This window comes from Prionailurus viverrinus, chromosome B1, assembly GCF_022837055.1.
Source record: "Prionailurus viverrinus isolate Anna chromosome B1, UM_Priviv_1.0, whole genome shotgun sequence".
Lineage (NCBI taxonomy): Eukaryota > Metazoa > Chordata > Mammalia > Carnivora > Felidae > Prionailurus > Prionailurus viverrinus.
This window is the reverse complement of record NC_062564.1, coordinates 72,206,803-72,220,956: the sequence shown is the minus strand read 5'-3', so window position 1 is coordinate 72,220,956 and position 14,154 is coordinate 72,206,803. Positions and strand designations below refer to the sequence as shown.

The 14,154-nt window shown below is 38.9% G+C and overlaps 1 protein-coding gene across 9 annotated transcripts in view; it reads left to right on the top strand.

The window, feature by feature from the left end:
- Positions 1 to 13,914, top strand: part of GUCY1A1 (guanylate cyclase 1 soluble subunit alpha 1) — a 64,096-nt gene extending 50,182 nt beyond the window's left edge. For all 9 annotated transcript variants that reach the window (XM_047855568.1, XM_047855571.1, XM_047855570.1 and 6 more), the window contains 2 exons: positions 656 to 810; positions 11,800 to 13,914. In XM_047855568.1, coding sequence (XP_047711524.1) covers positions 656 to 810; positions 11,800 to 12,001 — 357 coding nt within the window. In that variant the 3' untranslated portion in view covers positions 12,002 to 13,914. The remainder of the gene's footprint in view (positions 1 to 655; positions 811 to 11,799) is intronic.
- Positions 13,915 to 14,154: the final 240 nt, after the last annotated feature.

Genomic DNA, 14,154 nt, shown 5'->3' with positions numbered 1-14,154 from the left:
ACTAGTAATGTTTTTTTTTTATTTTTTTAAACGTTATTTTTGAGAGAGAGAAAGAGACACAGGGAGAGAGAGAGAGAAAGGGAGGGAAAAGGAGAGTGGGGGAGGGGCAGAGAGAGGCTCCGAAGCAGGCTCCACACTGTGAGCGCAGAGCCTGATGTGGGGCTCAGACTCAAGAACCTTGAGATCATGACCTGAACCGAAATCAAGAGTTGGCCGTTTAACTGGCTGAGCCACCCAGGCGCCCCTGCACTGGTAATTGGATGCGAAAAGAAGGAAGTTGGCAGGAGGTGTTGCCGAGGGAGGAATGGTGTAGCGACAGCAAAAGGCAAAATCATTCAAACAGCGTTTAGGGCACCTGAGTGGCTCAGTCAATGGAGTTGAGTGTCTGACTCTTGATTTTGGCTCAGGTCGTGATCTCATGTGTTTATGAGATCGAGCCCCATGTCAGGCTCTGTACTGACAGCAAGGAGCCTGCTTGGGATTCTTTCTCTCCCCCTCTCTCTCTCTCTGCCCCTACCCTGAGTGCTCATGTGTTTTCTCTCAAGATAAATAAACATTAAAAAATAAATAAATAAATAAACAGCAGTCGTACAATACCGACTAGCAGGAGACATTTTACCGACGGTGAGGACCCCGTGTTACTTTTTGCCTTCAGATGCGGATTGGGCTACATTCTGGGTCAGTTTTTGCTGGAGTCGTCGGCGTTAAAATGCCTCGTTACTGTCTTTTTGGAAACAACGTCACCTTGGCAAACAAATTTGAGTCCTGCAGCGTACCACGGAAAATCAACGTCAGCCCGACAACGTACAGGTACTGTTTGCACTGAATGCCTGAAATCTATTATTTTTATTGATTCAGAGTTGTTGTATCTTTCCCATTGGTTTCCTTCATCCTCCATGACATTTTCTTGCTTAGATAATCTTGCGAGGAAAAGGAACGCAATGACTTTATCATCCTCACTTTTTCTAAAATTACCCATTAGCATCATGAGAACAACCCTCCTGAGATATTTGTAGCCCAGCTGTAATCCTTGATGCACATCCTGTTTTCCCTCGCTATTCTTTCTGAAGCATGTGTTAATGCTCTCCGTGCTTTGATGGCTAATCTGACCAGTACAGTAGCTAACTGCCAGAGTTAGCATGGTCCCCACAAGTTATAGGGCATGGTCCTCAACATATCCTTAATTCAGGTGTCAGACAAGGATACGTGTCATCTCATTTTAAGAATCCAATCATAGGGGCACCTGGGTGACTCAGTCAGTTAAGCGTCCGACTTCAGCTCAGGTCACAGGTCACGATCTCGCAGTCCGTGAGTTCGAGCCCGCGTCGGGCTCTGGGCTGATGGCTCAGAGCCTGGAGCCTGCTTCAGATTCTGTGTCTCCCTCTCTCTCTGCCCCTCCCCCGTTCATGCTCTGTCTCTTTCTGTCTCAAAAATAAATAAAACGTTAAAAAAAAATTAAAAAAAAAAAAAGAATCCAACCATAGGGACGCCTGGGTGACTCAGTCAGTTAAGCGTCCAACTTTGGCTCAGGTCACGATCTCACAGTTCATGAGTTCGAGCCCTGCATCCGGCTCTTTGCTGACAGTTCAGGGCCTGGAGCCTGCTTCAAATTCTGTGTCTCCCTCTCTCTCTGCCCCTCACCTGCTCATACTCTTTCTCTCTCAAAACAAATAAACGTTAAAAAAAAATTTAAAAAAAAAGAATCCGATCATAATGAAAATGCTTGAATAACAAAATGCTTTCCAGATGTGTGGTAGCTGATTTATCAAACTACACCAAGCGAGTTGTCTTTTCTATTCTCAGAGACAAATATTTTATAGCATCTTCTTTCTCCTTAAAACTCCACAACCTTTCCTTTCCGGCCCTAATTCTAAGTTGATAACTTCACTTCATATTTCACAGGAAAAGAAAAAAAATGCAGTCAGGTAAGCACTGCACCACCTTCCCGGGCAGATCCCATCAGCCTAGCTATCCCGGTACCCTGGTCTTAGGACTTCATTCCGGTGGCCAGTGACTGTGTACCAGCTCCTTTCCAGATGATCCCTCCAGGTTTGCTCTGAGTGCCGCTGCCTCTCATCTTCTCCAAAACTTGCCTTCTGAAAATACCTGCTCTCCCTCTGTGATTAAATTCTCGGGTGAAACGATCATTCCCATCAGAATATAGACATATCTTACTATTAAAACTCTTAAAATAGTTGCTTCCTTGTTTCCCAGTGTATCTCAGCTACTCCTCTATATTTCTGCCCCCTTTTCCAACAAAACTCCTTGCGAGAGCTGTCTATGTTCACGTTTCTACTTTTTTACCTCCTGTTTGCCCTTCTATTCACTCCGATCAGTGTTTGTCCCTTGCACCCCACTGAAATGGTTCTTATCAAGGCCGTCAGTGTTGCTTGCTAAAATCATGGTCGATTCTCTCCCCTTATGTTCCTCAACATCTGGCAACTGAAGAGCTTGAGAACTCCCTCCTTTAAACATTTTCTTCCTTAGGCTGTGACACCACACTTAACCTGGTTTTCTTATTACCCTGTGGCTGCACCTTCTCAGTGTCTCATGTCGGTACTCTTTCCCTACCGAACCTTCGAATGTTGTAGTGCCCAAAAGCTCTGTCCCTATTCTCTTCTTTGTCTGAACTTTATTGACTCACCTTTTCTCTTCTCTCTAGCCCATCCCACAATTCTCCACCGAGCTACAGATTCATGTATCATATTTTATATTTCTACTTGGATGACTAGTCGACACACTAAAATTAACATGATAGTCTTAGAACAAGTGATTTCCCACACACTCCAATCTGATGAAATGAATCCACTTCCCACTCCTCTTTATCAATGTCCTTAAAATGGCACCACCGTCGATTGTGTTACCTAGACTATAAACCTCAGAGTGATCGTTGCTTTCTCCCCCTTACAGCTCGCCACCTCCACCTACAATACCCCGAATACATCTTTTTTTGACTTCCTTCAGTACTACACCCCAAGGCAAGCCTCCTTCATCTGTTCCACCTCAGCCAATCAAGGATCATCCTCACTCTTCGGCTCACTTTCTTGCTCACCTCCTCCCCGCAGTTCATCCTGCACACAGTAGCCAGACTATCTTCCTGAAGTACAAGTCAGATATCATCATTCCTGTGTTAAAAACCCTCTAATGGCTTCCCATGGCAGCCGGAATGAAATTTAAATTTGTTACCACAGACTAAAATGTCCTCTTTGATCAACATCCTGCCAGCCTGTGTCACTTGATTTTCTTCCATTTTTTCCGTCACTCTCTGATACCCGGCCACCCTGGCCTTACTTTTATTTATCAGACTTCCTAAACCCTTTCCTGAATCGAAGATACTGGCTATTCCTCTGCTTCCCACTCCTTTCCTAGATCATCGTATGTATTCTTCTTTCTCATAATTAGACCTAAGTCAAATATCCCCTCTTCAAAGAGACACTCCTGGGGTACCTCAGTGGCTCAGTCGGTTGAGCCTCGGACTCTTGATTTCGGCTCAGGTCGTGATGCCAGGGTCATGAGCCCACGTTGGGCTCCATGCTGAGTGTGGAGTGCTTATCATTCTCTTTCTCTCTGCCCCTCCCCTGCTCATGTGCACACCCCCCCCCTTCTCAAAAACAAAAGACACTCCTTAACTGTTATACTTAGAGGAACAACTTTCACCTCACACACCTTACGTTATCTTACTTTTTTCATCTTCTCAGCTCATACCTGTGTCTAAAATGTTGTTTTCTTTATGTGTTTATTGCCTGCCTCCCCTTGTAGAGTGTCAGCCTCCTGTGGTAGACGTTTTCTCTCCCTGGTTCCCAGATCAATGCCTGGCACACAGTAGTAGGAAAGTAGTGAGTATTTATTGATTGACTGTCCACGCTTTGATACGAAAATGAGTCACTATCCATGAGAATTGGAAAACTTCCTAGGGATTATTGTAATGGTAATAGACCTGTAAGCTTCCCGGGTAAACCAGGAAGGGATGAGAACTCCTGTCTCAGGATTTGACTTTGCTTTCTTTGGAGGATTGGAGAGTAAGAATCCTGTGATCACATGACTAGTTGCTAGTCCAGTCACTGCTGGTGAGTGTTCAGTAACGTCATACATGTGCATGTGCACGTTGAGGAGTCCGTGTGTGTGTGTCTATCCTTAAAACCAAACCTTTGCATATAGAAAAAGCGATTTTCTGTTTCTTCTGATTGTCTTTAAGCAGCATGAAAGAAAATCTTCCTTCGTTTCATATCTCAAAGTCTGGTTGTCTTGAATCTTGATAGGAAACATTGATATCAGCAACTCATTTTACTCCCAAAACGTAATACAGGATCTCTTGTCTTCCAACAGAGGACCATGACATTTTGATATACATATAAGGCAACAGGATAAGGTCCATAGCTTCAATCCTTAGATTCACCATGTTGGCCATGTTACTAGACTTACTAGATGTGCAAAAACAGGATTTTACACTACAGTGTTACCTTTTATTAATAAAATATCTTGTATTATAATAGTAACCTATGCTTATTTTAGAAAATTTTTTTCTAAAAAATTTATATTTTTATATATATTTGCATATATATGCATATTTGCATATCAGAAAGTTATATTTGCATATCAGAAGTTATATTTGCATATAAGAAAGTTATATATTTGCATATCAGAAAGTTATACGTAAATCAAAATAACTCATAATTTCAGTATCCAGAGACCATAACTATTCACTTTTTTGTTTTTTTAAAATTATTTCTTAGTATGTGTTTATATGCACATATATAAATGATAATGAAAACTTAATCGATACTGAGCATCAATGCATTTGCTATTTTTATTTCTATCTGTTATAAACAAATATGGTATGCTATTCTTTCCTTTTTTTTGTTTCAAGTTTTTATTTAAATTCTAGTTAGTGTATAGTGTAATATTAGTTTCAGGAGTAGAATTTAATGACTTCTCACTTACCTGTAACACCCAGTGTTCATCACAAGTGCCCCCTCCCTTTTTGTTTTTAAGTTTATTTAATTGAGAGAGATAGAGACAGCATGAGTAGGGGAGGGGCAGAGAGAGAGGGAAAGAGAGAGAGAGAATCCCAAGAAGACTCCGCATTGCCAGCACAGAGCCCAATGCCAGGATCAGACTCATGAAACCGCGAGATCATGACCTGAGCTGAAAACGAGAGTCAGATGCTTAACCGACAGCCACCAAGGCACTCCAGAAGTGCCCCCCACCTTAACACCCATCACCCATTTAACCCGTCCCCTGCCCACCTTTCTTCCAGCAGCCCTCAGTTCTCTATAGTTAAGAGCCGCTTGTGGTTTGCCTCCCTCTCTGTTTTATCTTATTTTTATTTTTCCTTCCCTTCCCCTATGTGTATCTGGTTTTTTTTCTTAAATTCCACATATGAGTGAAGTCATGTACTATTTGTCTTCCTCTAACTGACTTATTTCATTTAGCATAATACACTCTCGTTCCATCTACTTTGTTGCAAATGGCAAGATTTCATTCTTTTTGATGGCCGAGTAATATTCATATATATACACATATATATATGTGTGTATATATTTGTGTATATATATGCATATGTGTATATATATATATTTATCTATTCATCAGTCGATGGACATTTGGGCTCTTTCTATAATTTGGCTATTGTTGATAGTGCTGCTACAAACATTGGGGTGCATGTGCCACTATTTTTCCTTTTTCAATTTACTTACCTCTCTTATATAGGAAATATTTATGTCTTACGTAAAGGGCAAGTGACAGTTAAAATGCTTTATGTAGGAAACAAAGAAATATTTAACATGAAATACCTCTAATAGCATTTTAAAATGCTTTCTTTTAAAAATAGTTTATTTTTTTCCAAATGATAGAAAAACTTAAAAAGAGAGTAATTTAAATTTCAATAAAAAGTCCATGCTTTGTGAAATTTAATAATTGGATTATAAAACAGAGACATAATTTCAGTTCCATCAAAGTTGGGGACAAATAGTAGAAGCTATTAGAAGTTGTACAGGGGTGCCTGGGGGGCTCAGTTGGTTGAGTGTCTGACTTTGGCTCACTTGGATTCAAGCCCCGTGTTGGGCTCTGGAGCTCAGAGCCTGGAGCCTGCTTCATATTCTGTGTCTCCCTCTCTCTCTGCCCTTCCCCTGCTCGTGCTCTGTCTCTCTCTCTCTCTCTTTCAAAAATAAATAAACATTAAAAAAATTAAAAAGAAGTTGTACAAATATAGGGGTGCCTGGGTTGCTCAGTCGGTTAAGCCTCCAACTTCAGCTCAGGTCATGATCTCATGGTTTGTGAGTTCGAACCCTGCATTGGGGTTCTGTGCTGACAGCTCTTGGAGCCTGGAGCCTGCTTCAGATTCTGTGTCTCCCTCTCTCTCTGCCCCTTCCCCACTCGTGCACCATCTCTCTCTCTCTCTCTCTCTCTCTCTCTCTCTCAAAAATAAATAAACATTAAAAAATTTTTTAAAAGTTATACAAATATAAAACCTATTTAGTTCCTTGGGAGAACTTTATTGGTAATACATTGAATTTTAGGGTGACATTTGTCAAAAAATAAAATAATATCTGATGTAGCTTCCTTGATATATTTATGAAACACTTATACATTTAAGACACAGAGTACAGGGGCGCCTGGGTGGCGCAGTCGGTTGGGCGTCCGACTTCAGCCAGGTCACGATCTCGAGGTCCATGAGTTCGAGCCCCGCGTCGGGCTCTGGGCTGATGGCTCAGAGCCTGGAGCCTGTTTCCGATTCTGTGTCTCCCTCTCTCTCTGCCCCTCCCCCGTTCATGCTCTGTCTCTCTCTGTCCCAAAAATAAATTAAAAAGTTGAAAAAAAAAATTAAAAAAAAAAAAAAGGACAGAGTACAAACCCACATGCACAAAAAACCCTAACCTCAAATCCTTATCTTTCATTTCCAGTTCTAATCAGTAATTTAGAATGTTGCTGTGTAATGACCGTTATACATTCCTTTATTCTAAATGTCATGAGGAGTTTATTATTGGGGACAGTTTTCTGCTTTCCTGTTAGCTGTTACTGAAGTGCAGAAAACAGAAATATTGTCCAAGTTTCAGGTCAGTGGATTAATGAGATAGGTTTATGTGGTGGTGAGGGATCATTAAAGACAAGCATGGCAGTTGGGGAATATAAATGGATACTGCCCAGTATAGGCAGGTAGCAGACCTCAGAACTCTTATTTGCAAGAGAGCTGGGAACTGATAGCAGGGAAACAGGACTTGAATTCTATAAGGGGAAAGAACAAAGAGAAGAAAGAGAATGTGGGAGAGATGACAGAAAATAGGATAGTTGATGCAGCATTTTTTTTTTTTAATTTTTTTTTCAACGTTTATTTATTTTTGGGACAGAGAGTGAACAGGGGAGGGGCAGAGAGAGAGGGAGACACAGAATCGGAAACAGGCTCCAGGGTCTGAGCCATCAGCCCAGAGCCCGATGCGGGGCTTGAACTCACAGACCGCGAGATCGTGACCTGGCTGAAGTCGGACGCTTAACCGACTGCGCCACCCAGGCGCCCCTGATGCAGCATTTTGAGGTAACTGTTATCTGGTCAAGAAGGAGTAAGGAAAACTCCCATGACCTGCCTGAGCCTGTTACTGCTTTTCATGTGCCTTAATTCCATCAAGCTTTCATTTAAATGGTTTTATTTTTTCCACCTGTTTCCCTTAAAAATTCTGATCTTTTCTTAAAGATGATTTAATGAACGTTCTAATTCCATGGCATTCTAATTGTGTTTATCTGTATGTTTCTTTAAAAAACATAAAACTTGGGGGCGCCTGGGTGGCTCAGTCGAGCGTCTGACTTCAGCTCAGGTCATGATCTCGCAGTCTGTGAGTTTGAGCCCTGCGTCGGGCTCTATGCTGACAGCTCGGAGCCTGGAGCCTGCTTCAGATTCTGTGTCTCCCTCTCTCTGTGCCCCTCCCCTGCTCATTCTCTGTCCCTCTCTGTCTCAAAAATAAATAAAAACATTTAAAAAAATTTGAAAAAAACGTAAAACTTGTATCCAGAAGACACGCCATACAGCCCCAAACACAGAGCTTTCCAGATATCTCATCTTGAGCAAGGCACTTAATAAATTCTAATGATATACTTTAAAGCCACTTCTAAATGCTGGATATTTTATATAAATTTAAATATAAAGTTATGATTATAATTACCATATTTAAGGGGTGCCTGGGTGGCTCAGTCGGTTGCGCGTCTGACTTCGGCTCAGGTCATGATCTCACGGTTCGTGGGTTCAAGCCCTGCGTCGGGCTCTGTGCTGACAGCTCAGAGCCTGGAGCCTGCTTCGGATTCTGTGTCTCCCTCTCTCTCTGCCCCTTCCCCACTCCTGCTCTGTCTCTCTCTGTCTCTCAAAGGTGAGTAAACGTTAAGAAAAAAATTAATTACCATATTTAACAGGAAATGTTGGGATAATGTGGACAGAAAAAAAGAAAGCCCTTAATCACTTACAATTTTATGTTTTTATTTATCAAACCTTTATAGTTTCGGGCATTTTTATAATTATTTTTTAAATATTTCAAGCATACAGAAAAAAATCAAAGAAAATATGATACCCATGTGGCCAAAGCTAGTATTTAATAAATGTCAGCATTTTGCCATATTTCTTTTGAGATCCCTGTTTTATTAAAAAATTAAAATATTCTAGGCCCCAGCCCCTGCTGTCTGACGTGCTGGACTCTGTGCCCCTTAGGGTTTGCGGGAGTTGCTGAGAACATGTATTTCCTACAGACGGACAGGCTCCCAGAGAGAGAGGCAGGAAGGCACTGAGAAGAGCATGTTCAGCAGCTTCTCCCAAACTCACCAATAAGACACGTTGCTTCTAATTACCAGGAAAGAAAGTGGACAGAGAGAGGCCAGGAGGCTAAACTCTCATTTAGGTACCTGCAGGTAGAAAAGCAAAACCAGAGAAAAATTGATTCCCATTCAACCTGCCCCTATCCTTTCACGACTTGCCTTAAATCTGTTGAATACTATGTTTTTGAGATTGTTTTTTTGATGAAATGTAAATCTAGTTCATTTATTTAAACTATTCCTAATGCAGTGGTGTGCTAGTAAACCAGCACTGGGGCGGTGGGGTGGGAGGGTGGGGTGGGGCGGGGTAAAGCGGAGAATCTCTACCTTTTTAGCATTTACCAATTTCTGTGGTGTACCTACTGCTACCATAGCAAGTTTCAGGCTACAGATGGTTTCATTGGCTCATAAAATTCCTGAATGTTTACCAGTTGGTCCTCATAAGCCAGCATGAGCTAGATCTAGCATGGGACTATCTGTGCATGTGATATAATATGTATTCTAGAGTATGAATAAGCCATGTACAGCTATAACATACTTATAAATGGTATTCCCAGATCATAGGCCATATCCAGTTCAGCTTTGCTGAGCATCCATTAGCTGTCCAAATTGGTCTTGTTGATTTATATTCCACCAGTGGTATATGAAGGTTTCTATTCCCGAAATGTTACCAGTATGAATGTTGAGTGATAGCTAATTGATGCTTAACCAATCCTGTTTAATCTGTTTATTTGATCTTCACAACTGTCCTAAGAGACCTGTACTATTATTCCTTTTCACAGGCTAGAAAATGGACACCTTTGCTGCTATTCAAACTTAGGTCTACCAGACTTTGAAGCCTATATGTTTAATACTATGGAATTCTGTAACTTTTCATTATATATTACCAAATATTATGCTTTATAAATAATACACACTTAAATATTTCTGGATCATGACTAAAGCATCATTTCATTAATTATTTTTCAGATTGCATATTTATTGATGACTTTCCAAAAATGAGCTAACTGAATACTCACATGTTCTTTTCTGCTGGAAGGCTGTCATTTGTGAGACCTAGGTTTCTATTCAGTTTTTTTCTTCATTGCATAGAATGGTGTCACAGTACCAAATCTAATGCAGCACCATCATCCAGTTGCATTAGGACATGACATCACAAACTAATGAGTAGGAGGCCATGGTCTGGTTTAGGGCCCAGAACTGACAACATTTTTTCATCCATTGCCTGAATAATAGATTAGAAAGACGCTTATTAAGTTTGCATTTGACAGAAAGCTAGGGAAGCAAGTAGAAGAGGAGCCAGTAACTTCATCAGTAGGATTGGAATTTAAAATGAATTGAACTCATGTGGAAGAAACAAAACAAATGAGCACAGGGAAAACAGAGAGAGGGGCTGGGAACCAAGAAACAGACACTTGGGGCACCTGAGTAGCTCAGTCAGTTAAGCATTCAACTCTTGATTTGGGCTCAGGACCTGATTTCATAGTTCACGAGATCCAAGTCTCTCATCGTGCTCCATGCTGTCAGCAGATTCGTGGTCTCTCTGCGTCTCTGTCTCTCTCTTTCTAAATAAATAAATAAACTTAAAAAAAAAAAAGATACAGATGCTTCACCATAGAGAACAAACTGATGGTTACCAGAGGGGAGGTGGGCAGGGGGATGGGTGAAATAGATGATGGGGATTAGGGAGGGCACTTGTGATGAGCACCGGGTGCTGTATGGAAGTGTTGAGTCACTATGATGTATACCTGAAACTAATATAACATTGTTTGTAATATAAACCGTATGTTAACTAACTGGAATAGAAATGAAAACGTTAAAACAAATTAAAAATAAATAAAATAAAATGACTTTACAGTACTGGACAAATAGTAGTAAATAATAAAATTTGGTAAACAGATAGAAGAAGAAATATTTCAAATACCAGATAGTTAAGAAGAGTGTCAATTTGTACAATTAAATCTCCTTTTAGTCCTACTAACCTAGAATTCATATAAATTCTATTGAGATTCAAATGTAATTCTCACATTATTGGCATGTACCTTATATAGAATTTTTCTTCTATAATTTATTGCCCTTGATTGCTTCTCAATAGTATTTACAAACGGAATGAATTGCTAAAGGGACAATGTTATTTCTCTTTCAACTTAGGAAGCCTTATTCTATAACATTATGTTTCTGCATGGGCTTGGGGTTTTCCTGCTATTATTAGACTTTTGGGTTATTTTGCATTTTCTCCCAGTACTGTGAATTCATGGTTAAATGAGTTATTGATTATATCTTTACAAAAATATTTTATAATTACTTTTCCTAATAAGAGTGAATATATTATTTGGTAGAATTGTTTCAGTTCTTGTGAACTGATTCTTCATTGTTCTTCTGTGAAGATGTTTGTTAACATCATTAAGATCTGTCAATCATACTGAAAATGGCTGCTTTATTAATACAGACAGTCCTCGGCTTTCAATGATACAACTTAACGAATTTTCAACTTTACCATGATACAAACCCTACATGCATTTAGCACAAACCATAGTTTGAATTTTGAATTTTGATCTTTTCTCTGGTTTACCAGTATGCCACATGACCCACGTTCACAAACAGGGGTTTAAACAACCCATACACTTACAACCATTCTGCACTCGCACAATCATTGTTTGTCAGTTTCAATAAAATATTTGATAAATTACATGAGATAATAAACGTTTATTCTAAAACAGGCTGTGTGTTAGAGGATTTTGCCAAACTGCAGGCTAATGTAAGTGTTCTGAGGACATTACAGCAGGCGAGGCTAAGCTATGATGTTCTGTATATTATGTGTACCAAATGCATTTTCAACTTACGATATTTTCAGTTCATGATATTTTCAATTTATTAAGATGTAATCCATCATAAGTCAAGGAAGATCTGTATTTTCAGGAATATTCATTTTTAGGTTGTCTTTTCTTGTGTAGACAGTTATATCGGTAGTAGATTTTAATATTGATATTTTTATCTTAATTTTTTCAGATTACTCAAAGACTGTCCTGGTTTTGTGTTTACCCCTCGATCAAGGGAGGAACTCCCACCAAACTTCCCCAGTGAAATTCCTGGAATCTGTCATTTTCTGGAAGCTTATCAACAAGGAGCAAATTCAAAACCATGGTTCCAAACGAAAGATGTTGAAGATGGCAATGCCAATTTTTTAGGCAAAGCCTCAGGAATAGATTAGCAAAATGTAAACCCGGTTGTTAGGCTTGGGTTTTGACTCCTATGAGCATGTGTGGAATCTCTGAAAGCACTTTAAGATTGCAGATGACTAAGAACAATATTCAAATTTCAGGAGCTAAGTCACCATCTACTTTTTCTTCCATTTAACATGACAAAAATGTATTCACTTCAATACTTCAAGTCTTCAGAGAAAAAAAAAAAGGAAAGAAGCCTCAAAAATGACATTTGGGGGATATTTCTGTTACTATAACAAACACTTATTACCTGTACTCAAAACTCAGCACCTTGTACATATATCCGGTAATTGTAGTGACCTGACTTGCACAAACTGATGGGGTTACCTGCAGTCTGTGCCCTAGTGGAATGGTTGTTAAAGTGTATTTGTGATAGTGTTGCCTTAAAAAAGCTTTCTGAATAGAAATGATAGTCTTTGATACCATAAGCTCTTTGAACCTTTCAAGTCTGCCTTTTCTTACATTTCTTCATTTAACTGTTGGCATAGATAACAAAATATGTTGAGTATTTTTTCTGTTGCACTGTTTCTTCTCCATTTTTTAAGAAAATAAGCAATTATGGGTTAGATGCAATATGAATATAAAATAGTTCATCTATAAATATCAAAGACTGTTTTATAAAAATATCTGCCATAACATAATGTGTCATATCAATAAATATTGACTTTTGTTTGACATTATTCTGCACTTTGGTAAAGGCTATTTTCATTCATATTAGCAATTTAATTCCTATTAATTCATTTTATGTCATAATATCCAGGATACAAGAGGCTTATAGCCAATATAAAAATGCAGTAATATCATTCTGATTTAATTAGAAGTAACATGGGAGTAATGTAAGGATCAGGGAATATACCATGAAGTACAGATGCAAAACATTTAAACACACACACACACACACACACACACACACGTAGAGTGATTTGGATCTATTTCAGCAGCCATTCTGCATTGCCATGTTGAGTTCTATAAAGTTCCAGTGAGAAATTTAAGTTCAGAAGTGGGAAATGACACTTGTTCTTTTTGCTAATAGCTTTTTTTTTAAGTATTTGTGTTGGACACTTTGGTGTGTATGTATATCCTAAGAATCATCAAGTTTTTTTGTCTAATCAAGTACACATCTGTGAATTTTTCTATTCTATTTGAGATATCGCAATGTTATTTTTTAAAGAGAATGTTAGTATTGATGAAAATGATGCTGCGACTTCATTATGGAAATTCCTAAACATTTTTCTGGAGCCGGAACTTTTATTTTTAATGACATTAGCCTAAGCTCTCTGAAGAAGAAAGTAATCTACAGAGTTTGGTTTTGGATAAGGATTTGATTTTTAAAAGAGCTCAGTTTCAAAGCAGGAGAAAGATGAACATTGCAATCTTTAAATCAGTATTAGCAGAGTCATTGATACACTAGCCTGTTGACCTCAGGAATAAAAAGTCACCATTCATTGACCTCTAGCATCCCCAGTTTTCTACTACAGATATGGCAATGATTATCATTTATTAAATGATATCCCAACATCTTGAAGCACTGATTATATCTCACTAAATACCAATCCTATTATTGGAAAGTATCACAGGTCTTGGGAAAACAGAATTTTGGAATGAACCCTTATTATAGCGAAATAATAAGAATTAAGGGATTAAAGGAAATTAAAAAGCATAGAATAAAATGTTTTCTTTATCAAATTTTTAAACACACCCCAATATTTTAATAATTCATGTTCTAAGTTTGTAAGTTAATTAAAATTCAAAAGTATTTTCTTGGTATACACACACACAGAACCAATGGAAGACAATGTAAACAATGTGAGTAACAGCTATATGGGAATTCCTTGGACTATTCCTGTAACTACTCCATAAGTTTGACATTTTACCCAAATAAAAAGTTATCAGAAATGTATTTTCATGGAGAAATGAAATCATCTGTGATAGATACCCAGCCCAGCCTACAAAAGCACATTAATTACAAAAGATTACCTTGTGGATTATAAGTAAGATTAACATACATTTCCATGATAGAGTGTGTTCAAAATTCACAGCATGGATGGCAAGCACATTAAGGAGTCCCTTTTGTCTCTCTTTCTTATCCATTTTGGAGGGTAGTGGTTATGGAGACATTTTCAGATCCAGACCACTGATG